We start from the raw sequence: 24776 nt of genomic DNA, 5'->3' as shown, positions 1-24776 counted from the left end.
AGTTTGAGCTAAATAAAAGCATATGGGCTCAACTCAAACTCAGATAATTAGACACATAATCAAGACCTGACATTCAGAGCATGACGTTAATCTTACCCATGTTCTTTTGACACATTCCCATAGGAATACCTAGTTTCCAATTAAACATACCAAAAACAATGTAATCTGTTATTTATGGTATCTTGCCACGTTGGGTTTGATTGCCTCCACCGTAAATGACTAATTCAAGCATAATTAATAACTGGAGAAGACTTTGGGTTTTTCTCAGAGATTGAGAAAAATTGGAGTAATTGAGCTGTAGAGCATGGCAACTGGCATTTTTGGTCGACCAAGTTGGCATATTGGGCTAGTCCCTTTTGCCTGAATTTGGCCCATACCCCTCTAAACCATTTTTATCCAAATGTCTTTTGTTTAAAAAAAAATCAAATTATTTTATTTGGGAAATCCCTTCAAATTTTATTTAACATCCAAACTTAATATTTTTTTCCTTTTAAAAGATACATTTGATTCTGTACAATGTCATCAAATGATTAATGCATAATTCTTTAAAAATGAAGAGTTTTATTATTATAACCTTGCAAAATGTGTTGTAAACTGAATGATAAGTACACAAGCAAAATATTGTCGATGCTACAAATCCAAAATTAAACTAGGAATTTCTGGAAATACTCAGCAGAAATGAACACAATGAAGATGACAAAAATAATTATGGTAGTTTGCACACTATCATTTTTTGTTTCCTTCCTTCCCACATTCTTTCCCTACAATTTCCAAGTTGTCTTATCTCTATCTTTATCCATTCCTGATGAAAGATGTTGATCTCAAATGGTAATTCTCTTTTTCTCTTCACAGATGCTGCCTGGCCTGCTGAGTGTTTCTAGCTTTTAAAAAATATATCATCAGTTTAAAGTTCTTGTAATCTTTTTTCTCTTCATTGTGATGTGGTGTTTTTTTTTCCATGCTATTTCCTTAGGTCAGGAAGGTTGAGGCTAGCTTTTGCTATGGTGTCTGGAAGTATGATTGAGCAGGTTACAAGTAAAATTTGATGATGCAAGTCATTTTTCTGCATTTCAAATTCTGCATTGTGTGAAATGTCATTATCACTTGGTTTTCCATTCAACAGCCTAAATGAGAACAGACAAAACTGATTTCAACAAAAGCACAAGTATGAAAAAAATTACTGGAAATCTGAAATACAAACAACAAAAAAGAATGCTTGACCTGCTGAGATTTCCCACCATTTCTGTTGTTATTATAAAACACAAGTATCTTATCCTCGCATTTAAAATGACTAAATTCCGATTGATAAACGCATAAGACTCCTTGAGCTACACATACATTTGTAAAATCTGTTTGCAATGTTTCATTTTTGTTTTATTCTAGAAGTGTCTGTACATGTAGCATTTCAAAGCTCAAGGGGTTTTACCAGAACTTATCACTACAAACATCCAATGGTGATATTTTCCCATCAGAAAAAGGAAGATACAATTGCCTGGGACTATATTTTAACGGTGAACATCAATATTTTTTAATTTAAACAAGCAATTAAGTTTTACATAAGTTCTTGCTTCAGTGTAAGACTGGTAATACAGGTCCAGTAGATTCTTATGAATGACCATTTACTATAATTTCATAAAATCTTAGTAGGCCCTTTGTTTAATGTCTTTGCTATTCAAAAATTAGATTAGCTCCCAGTCAGGTCAACTTTATCAAATAATTTGATATTATTTGAATTCATTAAATATTTCATGCAATTAAACAGACCAGAAATCAATAAAAATTTAAATATGAATCTCATAAGAACAGGATCTACAAATGAACAACACAGGCAGTCAAAACTAACAATTCTAAATATCGAGAGAAAAACAAACAGGATGTAGGTAGGAAGGTAGGATTGGATCTTTTAATCAATATCATAAAATTCTTCTAACTGGCTTCTTGAGCTACTGAAGATCTATTCCACAATACTGAAACCCAGAACTCCCTATGTCATCCCTTTAAAAAGAGAAAAATAAAGTTACCATTTAAATACAAGTCAATCTCTTTTTTTATTTTCACATTTTTATTAACATCTCAATGGCAATATTTTATTCCAACTAGAAAAACAACAATTTTATAGTTAAAAAATAGGACTATTGGTCAATTATGCAGACAAGATGCTGTAGACGATATTAGTGCCTGCACAATTGAAAATATTAGCATGTACCCATTTGTCAAAACTAGCACCTTTTAAAATGCTATTTTAAGCTCTGATCCTTCAATAAAATATGTCAACTGTTCTCTGATAAAACTGCCGACTCAGTTGAATGTATAGGACAGCAGAATGGTAATCAGTTTAATCTTATATGATCCACAATGATAAAAGTGCACTATGGAAAGAATGTAGCTAATTGAAATGCCAGATGATTTGCATACAATTATTAACTTTCTTATCATTTTGAATCTTACTTATACATTGTCTGCTTTACCAAATATACCCACTATGATTCAATGAGGAAACTGATAAAATAAAAATGAGCATTTATTATTATTTGTATTTTCAAGCATAATTGTGCAAGTATAATTTTAGCGAACTAGTTTGCAATTACCACGGCAAATGTACCAAAAAATGTAATTGGGGTGAAGTTTAAAGACATTGTTTTCATAATTATTACAATTAAACTTTGCTTACAAGACAGGATATTTTTTTCCCAAGATCCTAAAGATACACGAACATTTGTAGACATCTTAGAGTAGTTATGCATTTAATAACGAGAAGTATAATTTCCACATGTCAAATGTTTTTTTAGAGAAACAGCCTACAGAGTCTGCACCGACCAGCGATCCCAGCAAATCAAAACTATCCTATACACACTAGGGACAATTTACTTATACCAAGCCAATTAACCTACAAACCTGTACATCTCTGGAGTCTTCAAAGATTGACACAAAATGCTGGAGTAACTCAGCAGGACAGGCAGCACCTCTAGATAGAAGGAATGGGTGACGTTTCGGGTCGAGCTCCTTTTCAGACCGAGAGTCAGGGGAGATGGAGATTAGAGATATGGAAGGGTAAAGTGTGCAAACGACAGATCAAAGCAGACGATGATCAAGGAAATATAGAATAGTTCATTGTTAGCCGAGGAGAAGGTGACAACGAGGCAGACAATCAGTAAAGTTATTCAGGAGGACAATGATGGGGGAGGGACAGCAAAAGAGGGAAAGCAAGGGTTACTTTAAGTTAGAAAAATCAATATTCATACCGCTGGGTTGTAAACCGCCCAAGTGAAATATATGGTGCTGGTCCTCCAATTTGCATTGGGCCTCACTCTGACAGTAGAGGAGGCCCTGGATGGAAAGGTCAGCATGGGAATGGGAGGGGGAGTTAGTGTTTAGCAACCAGGAGATCATGTAGGCCTAGGCAGACTGAGCAGAGGTGTTCAGCAAAATGATCAACGAGCCTGTGCTTGGTTTTGCCGATATATAGGAGTCTTGGTTCTTGGTTACTTGGTCCTCCAAAATATTCCAACTGGAATTTAAACTGGAGGTGGTGAAGGGAGGGATTAAGCCAGAAAGGGTTATTGGGAAGAAAGTGCTACTTTAAATTTAGTTGCATCTGGTTGGGTAACTATAGTTTGGTGGAGATTATTCCATGCTTTAATTGTGCGGGGGAAGAACGAATTGCTGTACACATCTGTCTTTGTAGCTGGGATCACAAATTGGATTGAATGCCCTCGTCTGCTCCTAATTGGTTTGGGGTTGGTGTAGGTCTTGTGATCTATGTCTAGCTGACCATTTAACATTTTGTAAAAACAGGTCAAACGGTGAGCTTCACGTCTGTCTTGGAGAGGGTTCCACCCCAGAGAATTCCATACCTGGAACAGCAGATACAGTAGATGTGGTTGTCGGAAGTGCAAGGGAACCTCTGCCTCACCTGAAAGGATTGTCAGGATCCTTAGATGGTGTCGATGGAGGAGGTATAGGGGAACCTTCATCTTGACTCAACCAATAGCTTTAACCATAGCACTGAACTTTCAGTCCAAAGGACCACAATCCCAATCTCAAAATTATCTTTGTTTGCAGGGTTAATTCACCTGAAGGTTCAGATGAAATTAGCTCTTTGGCTCAATTAGCTCATGACAGCATAATTCCAATTAATCCCATTATAATCTAGCTTCTCTTCCATTATTCATTTGCCCTGGCTTCAAGTAATCGTCCTGATAAATCTTCCTGTTGATCAACCTACGCAAATATTTCCCAGTGCTCGACTTAAAGCTGTACTTTGTAACAATGATCCAATTGTCTCTCAAGACAAATGTCTCATCAGATTTTAAAGTGACTGGCACATTCAATAAATTCATTCCTTAAAAGTTTCAGATCAAATTTCAAAAAGTGTCTACAAAATATCTAGATGTTAAAGAAGATTGCATACCTTGCAGTTAAATCTCAATGAAGGACTTTGTCACTCCAACTTCAGCAGCTCTACGTCAAAGATCAGAGTGGCATTGGCTGGGATGACTCCGGGGTGGCCTGTTGCACCATATGCCACGTCAGGGGTACAGGTCAGTTTTGCCCTTTGCCCCAAACTCATCTGTTATTGAAGCAATTTTGATTATTAGTTGAAGTCATTAGTTTACACACATTTGAAATGTTATTCTCTTCTACTTGTATGTGGTAACATCATCTAATTATGATTTTGCCATTGGCAAACTGTGTCTTCCATTCATCATGATTTTTGCATTCCTTCCGGAAACACTAATCAGGTTATATTCTTAAGAAAACGCAAAGTGCTGGAGGGACTCAGTGGGTCAGGCGTTATCTGTGGAGGGAATGTACAGGTGACAGTTGGGACCCTACTTCAGACACTTTAAAAAAATTGTACTGGCTTCAGAGCAAGTGATTGTTCAACCCCCAGTCAAACCAAAATTCATTGGATACCGCTGCATCTTTATATTAGATTTGCAGGTTTAAAGTTTTTAATGAATATGTAGGAACTTGCCAAGTACTTAATGCCATCACTACGAGGATACTAAATGCCCATAAAATATATACTGTACAGGTTATATGGAAAGATCGCTAAAGCTTATAAGCTGAAGCAGCTGGAATTGTATTTCTGTATTTTTGTAAAAGCAAAATATGTGATAAACTGAAATTTTGAAATTATAACCATCGAATAAATACCTGTGCTACACCGTCTTCCCAGCCTTTAATTACTTCATGTTTGCCAATTTTGAACTTGAAAGGCTTGTTTCTGTCTCTGGAAGAGTCGAACTTCTTTCCATCCTGGAGTATTCCTGCAAATACCACACAACCCTCTTAGAAAGCATAAGAGTTGTAAGAACCTTTACAAAAAACTAAAGCCTAATACTCTTAACATTGAATTTACAAACATCAGAAAATACTGTCATATTGCTACGGTCAAAATATTTCTGGAAGAGTGTTTTTTCCCCCTTTATGAGCATGATTTACCCAAACTAGTTAACATGCCAAGCATTTGCACCAATTATTTGCACCAAGGTTATTACTTGGGATCAGCGGGAAAAACAAGACTTTAAAATAAATCTTTGTTCAATAATATTATGCTTAAAATAAAATGATCAAAATCAAGGATATGCATCACACAAAGGGATTGAGGTTTCTCAAGTCTTTTCGGCCTTTCATTCTACACAAGGTCAGCATTGTGAGGGGAAAACGGGCCAACAATGTTCCTAAGTTAGCTGAATCTGATAACGTGTGAAGCTTTATTGAAAGGTAAAACAAACTAGTATATAAAATATTCAAAAAGGTATTAAGTATTTGAATTAAAAGAACCAAAGAGGTAGAATGCTTGAAGATGATATCAGAAATAAGGGTGGTGGGCATATGGAATGCCGGAGGAGATAATTTGAGGCAGGTTCTATGACAACATTTTAAAGACAATTGAAGAGGTATGTGGATAGGAAATATTGCGAGGTATATGTACCAAACGCGAGCAGGTGGAACTAATGTAGATGGGACATCTTGGTCGGCATAGGCAAATTGGTCTCAAAGCCCCGTTTTGGTGATATGTGGCTCTATGTACACCAAAATGCAAAATCTAGGCTGGGGAACTACTAGCTTAAATTGGTCATCATTGTTCGACTCATCTGCAAATTTGTAGATAAGAGTTTGAGTAGAAGCAGTTGTGAGTGGATAGGGAGTATGGCCAGGGGCTGGGAATGCATGCTTGTGGGGTACCAGTGTTGAGAATTATTGTGGATGGACCTCATCAATGGGTCATAAAGTCAATGGGTAAATTCCTTCACCAGAAGACAAAAATGAGGTGCTCCAGACAAGTAACTTAAAAAATTACATAATGCCAGTCTGAGTGGTGTATTTTATTAATATTGATGAGTCCAATTGTTTCCATTTTGTGCATAGCTACCATTGCACCTTTGTTACAGTGGTTCTGTGAATATAGTTATAATTTACAAAATGGAAGGACTGATTGCAAAACAGCATGGGTTAAGTATTCCACGCTGGTGAAAGGAAAACTCAAGTTGCATACAGATTTTAAGTGTAATCATACAAAAACATGGAATAAATATTAGTGATTGATGCTAATAAACTGCATCAATTTTTCAAAGCAAATGTGAAAAATAATTCTCTCCACACCCACATAGTCCACACCCCCATAGGGAAAACACTAGTAACTCCAAGAATGCAGAATGCATACTGGGCATTGAAAGATTGGTTGGACAGTGAACATTGGCTACAGTAAACAATAGATTTCAATTGATATAACATTCAAGCAAGTTGATTTTGTATCATGCAATTCAGTTCTGTGGCTAAACAAATATTTTACTTAATGTACAGTGACACATATACACTTCATTTACTTAGCATGATATTCAACATATTTTTCCAGAATCATACAAAATTACATTGTTGAAAAATTGCTTGAATGCTGACCTATTTATGCAGAGCTGGCTACAAAATCTAGGTCACAGTTTTGCCTTTGGTTGTCTGACAGAGTACATTAGATGCCATTGAAATGCAATACTGTGCCTCCTTAATTTCACGAAAAAAATTGTCAAATTCAATTTAAAAAAAATCCCACGGTTGTTACAGCCTAATGCTTAGGGAATATTTCAAACGTGTTCCATGAATACACATTTCTGTAAAATGCGATAAAGTTATGAGGAATAGCAAAATCATAGATTACATTATGAACAAAATGCTCCATTTTATGAACAGTTAATTTACTATTATCAGTAACTTTAACATAATTTTATTGACAAATCCTTTGATAATAACATTTGAAAAGTTTAACACATTTCACTAAAATAATAACCCATGGAAATTAAAAAATATATATATTGATAGGCTAAAATCAATTACGTCTACTGAGTATTTGAATGGCAAGGAACTAATAATTGAATTTAATTTGTGTCCCTAGAGATGATAAAAACCAGTATATGCATTAAAAAAAATCAGATTAAACATTGAAAATGGGAAGAGGAGTATGCCTTTCAACCCTTACAGTTTATCCCTACGATCATGGCAAATACTCAGTATCAATACCATTTCCTACTCTCTCCCCATGGTGCTTGATGCCTTTTGTGAAATGTATCTAGCTCCATTCTAAATATATTCAGCAATTTGGTTTCTGCTGTCATCTGTGATAGAAAATTCCACTGGTTCACCTCCATGTCCTGAAACTACAATGCCTCATTGTAGCTCTTCTAACCTGAGCAACATTCTCCCTGTGTCTAGTTTGACTACCCTCAAGACATAACATTTAACAGATATTGTCAAGTGTTTAAAAAAATCCTGAGAAGATTTATGTCAATATTTTTCAATAAAGGTTTCAATAATGTAATCAGATATATACACACAATTTTCCCAATGTACATTGGACTGACCAAATGGTGCCAGCACAACAACCTGGCTCTCAACATCAGTAAGACCAAGGAACTGATTGTGGCCTTTAGTAGGGGAAGGATGAGGACCCACAATCCTGTTTATATGGTGGAAAGGATCAATAACTTCAAATTCCTGGGCGTACATATATCAGAAGATCTTTCCTGGACCCAGTACACCGATGCAATTGGAAAGAAGGCACATCAGTGACTCTACTTCCTGAGAAGATTACGGAGATTCAGTATGTCGAAGAGGATTCTCCTAAACCTCTACAGGTGCACGGTAGAGAGCATTCTGACTGGTTGCATCGTGGCCTGGTTCGGCAACTTGAACGTCCAGGAGCGAAAAAGACTACAAAAAGTTGTGACCACTGCCCAGTCCATCAGCAGCATTGACCTCCCCACCGTCAAAGGGATCTATCATAGTCACTGCCTCAAAAAGGCGGCCAAAATCATCAAGGACCCACACCATCCTGGCCACACACTTATCTCACCACTGCCATCAGGAAGAAGGTACAGGAGCCTGAAGACTGTAACGTCCAGGTTCAGGAACAGCTTCTTCCCCACAGCCATCAGGCTATTAAACACAACAAATATGCTATGAGCTCTGGACTGCAAAAGACTATATTATTATTTGTTATTTGCACTATATTTGTTATTTATTGAACTTTTTTTCCCATTATATACAATGTTTACATTTCACATATTCTGTTGTTCCTACGTAACCCCATAACCTGGTCCCCACACAAGGATATTACTACTACTACTGCCCCGCCTCTCCCCCCCCCCCCCCCCCACCTCCTCCTTCCCCATTCATCCCCTTCCCCCAACATAGGAGAGCGAAGCCTCAGTGACAAATGAGTCTTGGATGTCATTCCAGAGGCTGCGCCCTCAAAACACCTTAAAAGCATTTAACCTGGAAACAGTTTTGGAAGAAGAAATGTTTATATAAATTAAGATTGCTTTGAACAATTAAAACATTCAAAGGTACTTTAAAAATTGATTGATGCACTCTTAATTAAATAATAATCATTAAAAGCATTAAAATTAACTATCAAAATAAATAATGTTCCCCTCAGGCCTCACGGTCAGGAATCCCCATTCAAATGAAGGAAGATTTTGATCTTATTCCAGAGCAATGCTGGGTTTACCCAGTATGTCTGGGTTCTATTGGTAGCCAGGACAATAGTTGAGGTCTTCAATCAGTACTTTGAGAAACTGAAATGTTACAGCAATAGTATGATAGATTAAAGTGACAACAATTCACATGTGCCTTTAACAAGATATTATGAAATGGATCTGAAATAGAAATGAATTGCATTTGAAATTGAAACTCCTCTTCCCATTCCTACACCGACCTGTCTATCATTAGGTTTTGCTAGTGCAGCAGTGAGACCCAACACAAAGTGGAAGAACTATGCCTTACAATCTGATTTATAGCCTATAGCCCATTGGTGTGAACATTGAAATTTTCAATTTTCGATAACCCACACATTCCAACCCCATTTCCCACTTCCACCAACTCACCTAGAGTTTTTTCTCCCTTTGTTTGGCTTTTGCATACTTCCCTATATTGCCCCTACCCCCAATTGCCTAGATTTATCATTCGAATGTATAATTCCAATTTATCCAATTCAATTTATCATTCCAATGTAAAGCACTTTGGTCAACGAGAGTTGTTTTTTTAAATGTGCTATAGAAATAAAAGTGACGACTTGACTTATCATCTTCCCCACCTGGTTCCATCTACCCATCATCCACATATCCATTTACCCAGGTTCCTTTTCCCTTAGTTCACATTTCCTACTCTCTTCCTTCACCTGGTTCTATCTGCCCATCATCTCTCACTTTTTACTTACCTGGTTCCAACTATCATCTGCCAGCCTGTCTTTCCCCTTGCCCTGCCTTTACCAAACCTATTTTTTTCTGCCTATTATCCCCTTTATCTGTTTCCACCTATCACCTCTCAAAGTGTCTCAACCTTCCTCCCTCCTCCACCTGCCCATCATTTTCAACCCCCACCCTCATCTAGTTTCACCTACAACCTAATAGCCTGTCTTACTCACTTCCCTGTCACATATATACACAGGTAGTTCTGCTATAATGTGTGCTTCCATAACACAAATTGGATATAATTGCATTACAAAGAGAATTATGTTGATGGGGAAAAAGGACAAGAGAGTTCAGACTCACAAGAAAAGTTATTTTCCTTGCAGTGACAAATTAGCGAATGTTACTTGCATTACATGGACCGAACTGGTTAAAATGGGATTTCAACCTGGACTAGAGAACCACTTTAACCAGTTCGGTTATCTTCTCCTGACACTCTCAACTGTGATGCAAGTTCTCAGCCTGAATTTGCAGTTGACTTGACCCGTTGAGTTCTCCATATTCTAACATCGGCAGTTTGGTGTCTCCTTCAGTTAAAGTGGATTTTTTGAAAAGGGTATCTCAAACCACAAGTAATTGTTCCACAATTTTAAATTTAATGTTGCGACAATGTGCCACAACAGATAATCACATAGATAATAACCAAGAAAAAAGGAACACTAGAAAAAATAATTGTTCCAATGTTTACAATAGTGTCGTGTGCACAGGCACCTCTATACAGTAAGCCAGCGCAATAACGAACTTCTATATAGCGGATTTTTGTTATTCGTTCTGAGGTTCCCGATGCAGTCCCCCGTCCCCCCCTCACTTCTGCCAGTTACCCAATGAGCTGGCACCAAATGGTGTGCTTCCAGTTGCGGGAGCGAAGAAAACGAGCAGCATGAAGGTGGCGAGAGTATCAGACCCGTCCCTGGTACACCACGTGTGTGGCCAGGGACTCCGCAGCTCCTTGACCTGTCAACTGCTGCTTGTTTACCCGCCGCGCCCCCCCCCCCCCCCCCCCCCCCCCCTAACAATGCCACATTTCTTCCCTCTCAGCTTTGGGTTAAAATTTACCCCCCTCAGATGGTTATTGTGGATAATCAGTAATAACAGACACCATCCTCCCCATCCCCCATCGCCTGTGGTCTGTTATTGCGAGGGTTTACTGTATTGCTCTTCCCTGGAGCAAGTCAACAGTATAGAACTTCTGGCCAAACATCCTTAATCAAGGGTCAATAATATCCAACAGTAATGCCTTATACAATATGATATCAGGTGTTGTACCACATAATTTTCAATGGTCACAGAGATAACACCACATCATGCTTAAATCAAATCCCTGTGGGTTTAAAACAAACTTTAACACTGCAAAATACAGCAAATACACGGCAAAATGTAACAAAGGCTGGCAGCTTTGAACATCGTTCAAACCTGAAGCAAAAAAAAACTGCGAGTGCACGTGGATAATTCAGTTTCCTTATAAACTAAGCATTCATGTCAATATTACCATTTTTTCAGTTAAACACAAGTGAGCCTCATGGACATTTTTTTTATTAGCATAGTTTCATGAATTAAGACTACATTATGATGCTCTTCCACTGCAGTTCAGACATAATTCTCCTTGAGCATCACAATTATCTGCATTCTCATTGCACCCTTTACGAAGACCCATTCCATCCACAACTAAACAGTTTTGGATGGAAGATCTCCTGGAATAGGCCAACATCGCACTATGCCTGGGGAAACTGATCATCCAACCAGCAGACTGAATTCATGACCAACAAGAATCCCCATCAAATTTCAATGAATATTGCTTGGGTATTTTTAGCTAAGTTTGAGAGAACCTGCATCTCACAAAAGCAGCACGTCATAATGCAGAACAAAAATGAGGAAGCCACGATTCTTTTGGTTATACAGTGCCATCCATAATGTTTGGGTCAAAGACCCATCATTTACTTATTTGTCTTTGTACTCCACAATTTGAGATTTGTAATAGAAAAAAAATCACATGTAGTTAAAGTGCACATTGTCAGATTTTAATAAAGGCCATTTTTATACATTTTGGTTTAACCATGCAGAAATTACAGCAGTGTTTATACATAGTCGCCCCCCATTTCAGGGCACCATAATGGTTTGGACACAGCAATGTCATGTAAATGAAAGTAGTCATGTTTAGTATTTTGTTGCATACCCTTTGCATGCACTGACTGCTTGAAGTCAGCGATTCATGGACATCACCAGTTGCTGGGTGTCTTCTCTGGTGATGCTCTGCCAAGCCTGTATTGCAGCCATCTTTACTTTATGCTTGTTTTGGGGCTAGTCCCCTTCAGTTTTCTCTTCAGCATATAAAAGACATGCTCAATTGGGTTCAAATTGGGTGATTGACTTGGCCACACAAAAATTTTAGTTTTGAAAAACTCCTTTGTTCCTTCAGCAGTATGTTTGGGATCATTGTCTTGCTGTAGAATGAACTGCCGGCCAATGAGTTTTGAGGCATTTGTTTGAACTTGAGCAGATAGGATGTGTCTATACACTTCAGAATTCATTATGCTACTACCATCAGCAGTTGTATCATCAATGAAGATAAGTGAGCCAGTCCCTTCAGTAGCCATAACACCCCCACCACCATGTTTAACAGATGAGGTGGTATGCTTTGGATCTTGGGCAGTTCCTTCTCTCGTTCATATTTTGCTCTTGCCATCACTCTGATATAAGTTAATCTTCGTCTCATTTGTCCACAAGACTTTTTTCCAGAACTGTGGTTGCTCTTTTAAGTACTTCTTGGCAAACTGTAAACTGGCCATCCTATTTATGTGGCTAATCAGTGGTTTGCATCTTGCAGTGTAGCCTCCGTATTTCTGTTCATGAAGTCTTCTGCAGCCAATTGTCATTGACAAATCTGACACCTGAAGAGTGTTTCTGATCTGTCGGACAAGTGTTTGGGGGTTTTTCATTATAATAGAGAGAATTCTTCTGTCATCAGCCGTGGAGGTCTTCCTTGGCCTGCCAGTCCCTTTGCGATTAGTAAGCTCTCCAGTGCTCTATTTCTTCTTAATGATGTTCCAAACAGTTGATTTTGGTAAGCCTAAGGTTTGGCTGATGTTTTAGTCTTGTTTTTCAGTCTCATAATGGCTTATTTGGTGGCGCCATCGAGTGTGGCAGCCTCGCCAGCAGCTGTCTTTCCTTTCATCCTTTTTGTTATTTTTAGTCTGTCTAAAAGTTTGTTTTAGAGGTCTTTTAGTCTGTTTTTGGGAGGAGTGGGAAACCGTTTTTCGTTCACTACCTGGTCAAGGATGGGTCTTTTCTCCGAGCCGCATCTTCGCCCCCTCCTCGCGGCCTACCATCTGGATTGGCGCGGCCTTTCCTGCCGGAGACCGGCCAGAGCTTCAGCAGCGGCGCAGCACTGAGTTACCATCATGGAGCGGGGCGATGCCTTACTGGGGATCGCCGTGTGGAGTTCCGGAGGGCCTGCCGACTTTAACACTGTGGAGCTGTGGTCTGCGGCGCTTCCAGCTGCGGGCGGCGCTGTCTCTAACATCACGGAGCCCTGGGATCTTTCGCCGAGAACCGCCAATGTTGTAGCTCCGCCGAGCTCGGCCTGTAGACTTCGGAAGCCGCGGTCTCTGGTAGAAAGGGGCCGATTCGGAAACTCCAAGCCGCTGAGAGTGTTCTTCCGTTCCGACATCTGAGTTTCATCATCCCGGCGAGAGGGCCCGAAACATCGGGCCGCCATTGCGGCGACTGCGGAGGCCTCAATAGGCTCCGACCACGGGTGAACATGATGAAGAGGACTGAACTTTATTGCCTTCCCTCACAGTGGAAATCATTGATTCCACCGTGGGGGATGTTTTATGTTTTATGTTAGATTCTATAGTGTTGTGTTTATCTTATTTGTGTGCTGCATGGTAACTCAAAATTCACTGCACCAATTGGTGTATGTGACAATAAATGTCCTTTATCCTTTATTTGACTTTAATTTGCATAACTTCATGGTCCACATGTTGATAAACAGCAATTAAAATTTCCAAAGGTGATGGAAAGACTATCCAGGTGACTGGAAAGTTCTATCCCTCGCCCTCACTTCGGTAAGTCCGACCATACCACGGTGCTGCTTCTTCCTGCCTACAGGCAGCAATTGAAGAGCGCACCCCCAGAAGTGAGGACACCACAGAGCTGGTCGGGGGGGGGGGGGGCAGAAGAACAACTCCAGGACTGTTTGGAGTCTGTAGACTGGGCAATGTTCAAGGACTCGGCAACGGACTTGAACGAATACGCCACAGTCGTTACAGACTTCATTAAGAAATGTGTGGAGGACTGCATCCCTACAAAAACCTTCCGAGTGTTTCCCAATCAGAAACCTTGGATGAACTTTGAGATCCGCACTCTCCTGAAGTCCAGACACAGGGCATTCATGTCCGATGCATGAAGTCCAGATACGACCTTGGTAAGGCCATCAAAAAGGCCAAAAGGGACTTCTGCTCCAAACTGGAGGATGAGACAGATGTTCGGCAGCTGTGGCGGGGCCTGAATGCAATCACCTCCTACAAGGCGAAGCCAGGAGGCAGCTCGAATGTCGGTGAAACATCACTCCCTGACGAGCTCAATGCGTTTTACGCACGCTTTGACAGGGAGAATACTGATGTGCCTTCCCGATCCCCCATTCACTGTGATGGCATTTCAGTCTCAGTCACAGAGGCCGACGTCAGGAAATCCTTCAGAGGGGTGAACCCCCGAAAAGCACCTGGTCCTGATGGTATACCCGGTCGTGTTCTAAAAACTTGTGCGGACCAACTGGCGGGAGTTTTTACGGACATTTTCAACCTCTCACTTCTGAGGTCTGAGGTCCCCACCTGCTTTAAAAGGGCATCAATTATACCGGTGCCCAAGAAGAGTAAGGTGACGTGCCTCAATGACTATCGACCAGTGGCACTAACACCGGTGGTGATGAAGTGCTTTGAGAGGCTGATCATGGAGCAAATCAACTCCTACCTCGACCAAAACCTGGACCCACTGCAGTTCGCTTACCGCAACAGATCAACGGTGGATGCGATCTCGCTGGCCCTCCAATCCGCACTGGACCACTTGGACAACAAAAACTCATATGTCAGGCTGTTATTCATCGAATACAGCTCGGCATTCAACACAATCATCCCCTCCAAACTGGTTACCAAACTCGCAGAACTGGGTCTCTGCGCATCCCTCTGCAACTGGATCCTCGACTTCCTCATCCACAGACCACAGTCTGTTCATATTGGTGGAAATGTGTCAGCCTCGATAACAATCAGCACGGAAGCACCTCGAGGCTGTGTGCTCAGCTCCCTGCTGTACACACTCTATACCCATGACTGCGTAGCCAACCACAGTGCGAACTCTATCATCAAGTTCGCTGACGACACCACTGTTGTGGGGCGTATCACTGATGGGGATGAGTCAGAATATAGAAGGGAGATCGAGCAACTGTCCATATGGTGCCAGCGCAATAACCTGGCCCTCAACACCAGCAAAACCAAGGAACTGATTGTGGACTTTGGAAGGAGTAGGAGGGGGACCCACAGCCCCATTTATATCAATGGTTGAAAGGGTCAAGAACTTCAAATTACTGGGCGTGCACATCTCTGAAGATCTTTCCTGGTCCGAAAACACTAACGCAATTATCAAAAAAGCTCATCAGCACCTCTACTTCCTGAGAAGATTACAGAGAGTCGGTTTGTCAAGGAAGACTCTCTCTAACTTCTACAGGTGCACAGTAGAGAGCATGCTGACCGGTTGCATCGTGGCTTGGTTCGGCTATTTGAGCGCCCTGGAGAGGAAAAGACTACAAAAAGTAGTAAACACTGCCCAGTCCATCATCGGCTCTGACCTTCCTTCCATCGAGGGGATTTATCGCAGTCGCTGCCTCAAAAAGGCTGGCAGTATCATCAAAGACACACACCATCCTGGCCACACACTCATCTCCCTGCTACCTTGAGGTAGAAGGTACAGGAGCCTGAAGACTGCAACAACCAGGTTCAGGAATAGCTACTTCCCCACAGCCATCAGGCTATTAAACCTGGCTCGGACAAAACTCTGATTATTAATAACCACTTTCTGCTATTTGCACTTTATCAGTTTATTTATTCATGTGTGTATATATTTATATCATGGTATATGGACACATTTATCTGTTTTGTAGTAAATGCCTACTATTTTCTGTGTGCTTAAGCAAAGCAAGAATTTCATTGTCCTATACAGGGACACATGACAATAAACTCACTTGAAGACTAGGTGCTGAGAGCTCTCTTATACCTGCATTAAGGAGGCAATTAAACACATCTGAGCAATTACAAACACCCGCGAAGCCATGTGTCCCAAACATTTGGGTGCCCTGAAATGGGCGGGCGACTATGTATAAACACAGCTGTAATTTCTACATGGTGAAACCAAAATGTATAAAAATACCCTTTAATAAAATCTGACAATGTGCAATTTAACCACATGTGATTTTTTTAATTATAAATCTCAAATTGTGGAGTACAGAGGTAAATAAATAAATAATAGGCCTTTGTCCCAAACATTATGGAGGGCACTGTAGATGCCATTGGCAATCTCTGTACATTGAGTGTGGACAAGCAAATTTATTTGGTTGCAGGTACAGAAAATATTGTTCTATTAATGGGAGTTCACATGAAATTGGACACTGGCCAGTGACATATTTTTGTTTTTACCCTGCCTGTTCTTGCCTTTAATGTAATGTAAATTTATATTTCTACATTATAGCAAGAACAATACACAAATTAAATTCAATTTCCAGGCCACACCGTTTAATTTCTCCCCACAATATCGAGAGTGCTATTCCACACTGCCCCGCTTGACTCATTCACCTACCGTAGTTTTAATCACCATGACGCAAATATTTTAAACTGATACGAGATGAAAAGCAAACATGCGGAACTTTCCACACAGTGGTTGCTCTGAAGCTGAAAAAGGTTAACAATGGATCCATGTGTAAGGTGCATTACACTAAATGATTCCTCAGAACTTGACCAAAATTCCATTCATATAAACACTCCAAAATACTACATAAAGACACCTTTAATGTGTGCCAACTCAAACACAGAAACATTTTACTCTTCAAGTTGTGTGTGTATCCAGAGCTCAGTATGTGGAGATTTGGTTATTTCTATCCATCTACTCATGAATATGCCTGGTCAAAGGCAAGTTTTAAATCATTATTTTCTGAATGGGATATTCTATCCGGAATATGTTTGGTTTACCAACAAAATGATGTTTGTACCTGTAATTCTATGGTCACTTACATTATCAGTTTTATAACATTGCAGTTGTGCCGCACCCTGTTTGATCATGTGATGATCCAATAAAATGTAAACTGAAAATATATTGCTTCCTTTTATTTTTCATGGGGCAGCACAGTGGCACAGTGGTAGAGCTGCCGTCGCACAATGCCCGAAACCCGGGTTCAATCCTGACTACAGGTAGAATAGAATACTTTATTGTCACATGACGTCACAGTGAAATTTTTTGATTGCATAACTTGCCATGGTATGCAAATAGTTGCCCATAAAAGGCACTTACAACATTTCCCCCCCCCCCCCCCCACCACTGTGCCAGTTTCCCCTTTGTTCTTCCCCCCCCTCCCCCCGGCAGTCCCCCCATGCTAGTTCCTCCTTTGTTCCTTCCCTTGGCCGCAGCGTCCTCACTTCCACGTGTCCATCGGTTGGCGCCATCATCGACCACCGCATCGACCTCTCCACTAACACTGCTGGGTCCCATCCGGACGCCTCCGTGTTGCCGACCCAGGCCCCGCCTACCCAGGCACTGATGGCCGCAGGCTTCGTCGACCCGCAAGGCTTCACCTCTGACCCTCTAGGTGCTCTGGTTTCCTCCCACATTCCAAAAACGTGAGAGCTTGTAGGTTAATTGGCTTCTGTAAATTGCCTCGAGTGTGTAGGATGTGAAAGTGGGATAACATAGACATATATATGGGTGATCGATGGTCAGCGTGGTCTTGATGAGCCGAATGGCCCGTTTCCTTGCTGTATATCTAAATTAAACTAAAATTAATTGAGCCAGGGGACAAGATACAAGCTTCAATCCAATTCCTAATCAGATACTTGTCTGGTTACAGGTCTTTTGAAATTCTTACATACAGCCTTAAAAGAGCAATTTTGACTGACTAATTAATAAATGCCAATAAAAAGCAAAATAAAGCAGTTAATTTTAAAGTCTTTGGATCGAGTAAATTAAAGTAGTACTTTTTTGGAAGCTTCACTGCAATGATCTTCGTAAAGTTTAATAAGAGCAAAGAAAACAAAAGTAACTGAGGGACTTTCAGTGCCTAGAGGGGGAGGAATTATATCCTGTGCCACACATCAAGCTAAACTAAAGTCTTCAAGGAAGACGTATCTATGATTTTCCCAACCTTTACTTTTTTTTCTGGTTTGTCTGATGGATGACAAATTAAATAGAATAAAATGCACTTTTACACTTTTAACTTGATTGATTTTATATTCCTTTCCTGCACAAAGATAGCCAAGGTTATTAAACCATTTTAGCACAAGATATGTATACTAAGAAATTTAATTTTCAAGTAAAATCTCTGGTAAACTGATGAGAATATTATATTAATTTGCAATTTTACATTTGCAACCCAAACCTTTTAACCAACTTTAAAAAATTTCAGATTATTGAAACCTGTCTTGTGATCTTATTTTTCTTAGCTGTCAAAATATATTTCCAACCCATATGGCACTAATTCACTTATTTACATGTTGTTTGGAAAATCTACTTTGATGAACCTACCCAGTGTTAAGTGGTTGGATCAGAATAATTTAAAGTTGTTCAGCAAAATGGCTTGCTTTGTGTAGTAGGCCTTCCTGATTTCTATTTCCTTAAGAAATATGAATTTTAAAAGGAGTGTCAATACAGGTGCACAACCTTTTATCCGAAAGCCTTGGGACCAGACACTTTTCGTAATTCAGAATTTGTCGGTCTTCGGAATGGAAATATTTTTGCGTAGATTTTAATGGCTGGCTCAGTGGTAGAGTGCTCGGCTCATATCCGCTAGTTCGCGAGTTTGCGCCTTGATCCTGGCAGTTACTCGATCGCGAGTTTGAGTCTTCAATGTCGTTTTTTCTTGCAGAATAAATGTTTATATGAAATGCAGTGTAGTAGAGGTGTACTGACTGTGTGGGCAGAACTTTGGAAGTGATTGCCCACCAGTCTAAAAAGCCGCTGTGTCTCCCTGTCCCTGGGATAGCAGGGGGCGATCAAATAGCACAATACCCCCCTCCCCCTCCATCCAGAGGAATCCGCTCCCCGATGGGCCGCTACGGCGACAAGTGGCAGTTTGCCCACAGCCCGAGCTGCGCCCCCTCATCCGCCACCCCAAGAACAAGACGTACATTGCACACCATCAGCTTCTGCCCCTACGTGTTCCTCTGGAGTTGGAGCGGGGCTGGGCTGGAGTTGCTGCTGGCTGTGGGTCTCTGGGATCTCCGTGCTTGCAGTGGGCCTGGGGGTCGGTGGGCGGCAGTGGGAGCTGTGGACCTACGGACCTACCTCCGTGGAGCTGGCCAGCTTCGGAGCGTGGAGAGCTGCGGGGGCGAGCTGCTGCGACCCGACTCCAGTGGATGGTGACACCGGGAGCCCGCGGGTCCCCGATGGGAGACCGCTTTGCGGGGCACCGGCAGCGGCGACTTCTCCCGCCCGAATTACGGGGTTGAGAATGACCTGGAGGGGTGCCTTACAACGTCCGGCGTGGCTGAGTGGCCGCGGACTTGCTAGCGCCCGCCGGGGGCTTTGACCTCGACTTCGGGAGAGGAATGGAGAGCAGGGGAGAGACAAGTCTTTGCCTTCCATCATAGTGAGGAGGAGACTCACTGTGATGGATGTTTATGCGAATTGCCCTCTCCCTCTGCAAATGCAAACAACCCCACTCTCCTGCAAGGGCGGTACAGTTCCCGGAGGATGGCAGGTGGCCGGAGACGTCAGGACCAACAGGAACCCGCTCCCCGATGGGCCCCTACGACGCCCCGAGCTGCGCCCCGTCATCCGCAACCCAGGTTCCTCTGTAGTTGGAGTGGGGCTGGGCTGGAGTTGCTGTTGGCTGTGGGTCTCTGGGTTCTCCGTGCTTGCGGTGGGCCTGGTGGTCGGTGTCCAATTGGTCCTGACGTCTCCGGTGACTGGCACGGCCGACGTGAAGACAGTGCAAATCCCCCGCGCTGGTGCATTGGGCGGGGAGCTGGAGAGGGGAGGGAAGGGGTCACACACATGGCCGGGAAGCAGAGGGGTGTAGGTGGGGTGAAACTGAAGGGAGCGACAATCTGCACTGTGTATCGTGAGTCTACCGTGGGAACTTTTTAACTCAGCGGGCAGGCAGCAGCATATTGTCAATTATTAACCCTCCCGTGCAATATACCCTCGCCTTCTCTTTTATGAATGGGGATTTAGTTCCCCTTTCTTCGAGGACCGACCGGAGGTTCCGCTGTCACCTCTGCGGGCCGCCCTCGGTGAACGTTTTCAAGGACCTTTCTTCAAGGACCGAAAAAATGGCCGCTATTCGGAGGTTTTCGTTATTTGGATCTTCGGATAAAAGGTTGTGCACCTGTAATAAGTTTTGTGCCGCTGGAAGTTGGTAGGAACACAAATTGAAATCCCAAGGGAAGTTCCTGGTATCACTCAGCTAATGTAAATATTTTGCAAACTTTGTTCTGGTCAACAAGTTATTTTGTTTTGCTCAACAGTACAGTGGTTGTTTTTAAACATAAACTCTTATTTCCTCCCAGATATGAAACAACTATTAAGTAAGTTTTGAGATTATCCTCAATTAGGCAGAAAATTGGTAGACGATTAGTGCTACAGTAAGTAGAGCTGCAACATCACAGCTCCAGTGATCTAGGTGCAATCCTGACCACCAGTGCTATCTGTGCAGTTTGCACGTTGACCCGTTGATCACATCAGTTGCCTCCCACATCCTAAATATGTGTGAATTATTAGGTTAATTGCTGATTGTAATTTGCCTCTTGGATGTACACGAATTGTAGTATCTTGGGTAGAGGGAGGTGGGAAGGTGTTGATGGTGAGAGTAAAGCGGGTTAGAGTTTGATTTGTGTCAAAATGGATGCTTGATGGTCAGCATAGACTTGATGGGTTGAAGGATCTCTTTCCATACTGTAGCGCTATGTGAATCTATGATACAACTACAAGGTGTTGCAACATCCAAAAGAACCAAGTCCAGATGAGGAAATAATACTATCACACGTTGCATGAAAAATAAGCCTGACATTGGAGCAGCAAATTCAAAAGGGAATTGGTGAGGGGAAGAGGACCAAGATCAACACACAAGTTCTTGTAATGAGCTGACACAGCCAAATCATCTCTTTCTGTGCTATGTTATTTTATAACCCCATTCTAAGTATGTCTGTAAATTAACAGTAATTATTTGAGCAAATGACATTCATGCAGCCTATTCTTTCAAACTTGGTTTATTTGCCACAATTCTGAAACCCTTCATATCTTTCATAATAGGAAATCACCCATAAGTTGTTTTTAAAATAAATTCCTGTGATTGTAAGTTCCTATGATTATGTAGATAATCGGTTCCACAATTCCTTGAGCCGCTTAAAATAAAAATTGCTTTTGGCCCCTTTAATTTCTATCTCATTGTTGAATCTTGGCCTAAAAGGAACAATTCTGGATGGAAATTCTCTATTCCTTTCAAAAATTTAATTCCTCTATGGTTGCTGAAGAGGAGCCTTAATTTCAAACTGATATGTATTTTGGTTTCAGTGTTTACCTCAGAAAATATATATTGATCCTCATAATGTTCTTTTTGTAAACAATTAAACTGACCATTTAAGAAAATATATATATTTTTTAATTGCAGATTGCTGTACAGGACTGCAGACTATTTATATATTTCATCTGATCATTCTTATACACCATTTTCCTAGGCATGCACAAGAAATTGAAGTATTCTCAGTTCATACGCTATCATAATCCTTGAGTTTTAAAGACCTCTATTAGGTCATCCCTCAGCTTTCTCCGTTCAAGACACAAAGAGATCCAGTCTGCTGATCCATTCTCTTCGGTTATAATCTTAGACAATAGGTGCAGGAGTAGGCTTCTTCTTCTTCTTCTTGCGTATGGCGTGCACAGCCTAAAGTTGTAGGACAACTTGAGGAGTAGGCCAATCGGCCCTTCGAGTCAGCCCCACCATTCACTGTGATCATAACTGATCATCCACACTCCCCGACTCTGCTATCTTTAAGAGCTCTATCCAACTCTCTCTTGAAAGCAAACAGAATTGGCCTCCTCTGCCTTCTGAGCAGAGAATTCCACAGATTCACAACCCTCTGTGCGAAAAGCTTTTCCTCATCTCCGTTAAAAATGGCTTACCCCTTATTCTTAAAATGTGGCCTTGCAATCTATTTGAAAAAGTGGTAGCCTATTCTCTGCAATAGGCACGTATTCTCTACATTATGATCCACAATTGATAATATCACTGGAGCATATAGAAAACAGAAATGCTAGCTTATGACATTAAAATCCAGGGTGTCAGGGGTTATGGGGAGAAGCAGGAGAATTGGGTTGAGAGAGAAAGGTAGATCAGCCATGAATGAATGGCACAGGAGATTGATGGGCTGAATGGCCGAATTCTGCTCCTATAATTTATGAACTTAAGATTAATACAAGTGAACTAGTTGCTCCTTGACGCATGTAGATTTCACTGTCCAAATGGGGAGTCACAATAATTTCAAAGCATTAAGGTATGAAGTAATCATAGGCATGAATCTCTATAGTTCAACAGCCTCCTGCTGAATTGAATATCGAGTATATATATCACAACAGAGGAACATTCCTATGTTGTCAAGATAAAAAGGATAAATGAGCTGCAAATGAACGATGGTTTTGCCGCGGAGTATGATTACGAGATGTTACTTGTTAAAATATGAGTATAATTTGTGCCTTCGGGCATCTTATTATCAAAGAAATCAATGATGATTTTTGTATTTCATGGCACAATATATATGGTTAAATAACTTAGTCATATAGTGATACAGTGTGGAAACAGGCCCTTCGGCCCAACTTGCCCACATGTCCCAGCTGCACTTGTCCGACCTGCCTGCGCTTGGTCCATCATCATATTAAAAGAGTGTGTGTGTGTGTGTGTGTGTGTGTGTGTGTGTGTGTGTGTGTGTGTGTGTGTGTGTGTGCGGCATTTTGCCTTTGAAACGTATTTTCTCGAAAACCAGACACAAATACGCTGAGATTTTTTACATATTTCGGTAGCGATTTAACTTACGATTTCACAAATCGACTCCTCCCTAAATTTCATCAATTATTTCCCCAGATTTTTCATAAAGTTGTTTACAAAACGGACTGTTTTTTAAAAATCAACCCGTTGCGGCAGCTGCGGACGTCACAATGCCCTTGCTCACGGCACTGCCCCCACCCGCCCCCGCACTCGATTAAAGCAGATGCTCTCAACGCGCAGGCGCACTTCCCACCACCCTTCCCCCCCCCCCCCCCCCGTCATTTTTTCGCCTCCCGCTGTGCTGTGGACCAAAGATCAAGAGTAATGGCCGCCAGTGCCACCTTCTCGACGCGACAATAATGGCTGCTGCCGCCCGGCTCTCCTCCACTCCCCCCCCCCCCCCGGCCCGGCTCTGTCATGCTGGCAGACGCCACGATCGGCTGGTTGCTTTTCGCCATCCTCAGATCGCTCCGTGCCTCGCTGGCGGCCCGCAGTCTCACTCGGGACCACGCCTACTCCACCCTCCCCGTACTCGGGGTCTGAAGCATTCGGGAATCGGTCCTCTGTGACGACCCGGAGATGACCAGCTGGCTCCGGGAGTACAGAGAGGATGCGCCAAGGACGCGGGGCCATGGAGCTGAGGCTCACTCCGAGGCCGACGGATGATGGGCGGCCCTACCTGTTTCCCCCCCCTCCCCCTTCTCTGGCCTTTATAACAAGAGGAATCGAATATAGGAGCATAGAGGTCCTTCTGCAGTTGTACAGAGCCCTAGTGAGACCACACCTGGAGTATTGTGTACAGTTTTGGTCCCCTAATTTGAGGAAGGACATTCTTGCTATTGAGGGAGTGCAGCGTAGGTTTACAAGGTTAATTCCCGGGACTGTCATATGCTGAGAGAATGGAGCAGCTGGGCTTGTACACTCTGGAGTTTAGAAGGATGAGAGGATATCTCATTGAAACATAAGATTGTTAAGGGTTTGGGCACGCTAGCGGCAGGAAATATGTTCCCGATGTCGGGGGAGTCCAGAACCAGGGGCTACAGTTTAAGAATAAGGAGTAAGCCGTTTAGAACGGAGACGAGGAAACACATTTTCTCACAGAGAGTGGTGAGTCTGTGGAATTCTCTGCCTCAGAGGGCGGTGGAGGCGGGTTCTCTGGATGCTTTCAAGAGAGAGCTAGATAGGGCTCTTAAAAATAGCAGAGTCAGGGGATATGGGGAGAAGGCAGGAACGGGGTATTGATTGGGGATCATGGCCTACTCCTGCACCTAGTGTCTATTGTCTTCCTTTACAAAGTCCAGGTGGTAGTATTGGCTTGGTTTTCAACAGAAGAAGATGGTTTGGTGTGAGTGCTTCCAGGTCCATTGAATCATCAGAACTCTTGGTAATGGGTCGATCATTTAAAATTGCTTCAACTTCACAAATTAAAGTTTGCAATCCCTCATCGTCGAGAACTTGTTGGTTAAGAACAGAGCGCAGCACATTTCGAACCATGCGGATCAATCATTCCCAAACACCGCCGTGATGGGATCCTGCTGGGGGGATTAAAGTACCACCTTATCCCTCGTTGAAACATAGCACTCTGGATCTTGTCCTGATTCAAGCTATTAAGTGCTTCTCTCAATTCTTTTTCCGCTCCGATAAAATTTGTGCCATTGTCTGATCTTAAAGATGAAACTTGACCTCGTCGACAGATGAATCTTCGTAATGCATGGATGCAGGAGTCTGTGTCAAGTGTAGATGCAACTTCAAGATGTACTGCCCTGCTTGCCATGCAGGTGAAGATTACA

At 41.9% G+C, this 24776-nt stretch overlaps 1 protein-coding gene across 2 annotated transcripts in view; it reads right to left on the bottom strand.

The window, feature by feature from the left end:
* Positions 1 to 541: 541 nt before the first annotated feature.
* fkbp1b (FKBP prolyl isomerase 1B) overlaps positions 542 to 24776 on the bottom strand; it is a 46563-nt gene continuing 22328 nt past the window's right edge. The window contains exons 3-5 of one of the 2 annotated variants that reach the window (XM_033021553.1): positions 5161 to 5273; positions 4412 to 4570; positions 542 to 1995 (exon numbers count right to left, since the gene is read on the bottom strand). In XM_033021553.1, the coding sequence (XP_032877444.1) occupies positions 4442 to 4570; positions 5161 to 5273 (242 nt within the window). In that variant the 3' untranslated portion in view covers positions 542 to 1995; positions 4412 to 4441. The remainder of the gene's footprint in view (positions 1996 to 4411; positions 4571 to 5160; positions 5274 to 24776) is intronic. The other variant, XM_033021552.1, reaches the window with a different exon arrangement.

This window comes from Amblyraja radiata, chromosome 5 (genome assembly GCF_010909765.2).
Source record: "Amblyraja radiata isolate CabotCenter1 chromosome 5, sAmbRad1.1.pri, whole genome shotgun sequence".
In the NCBI taxonomy this organism is placed as follows: Eukaryota; Metazoa; Chordata; class Chondrichthyes; order Rajiformes; family Rajidae; genus Amblyraja; species Amblyraja radiata.
The sequence above is the reverse complement of the archived record's forward strand: the minus strand, read 5'-3'. Positions and strand labels throughout refer to the sequence as shown.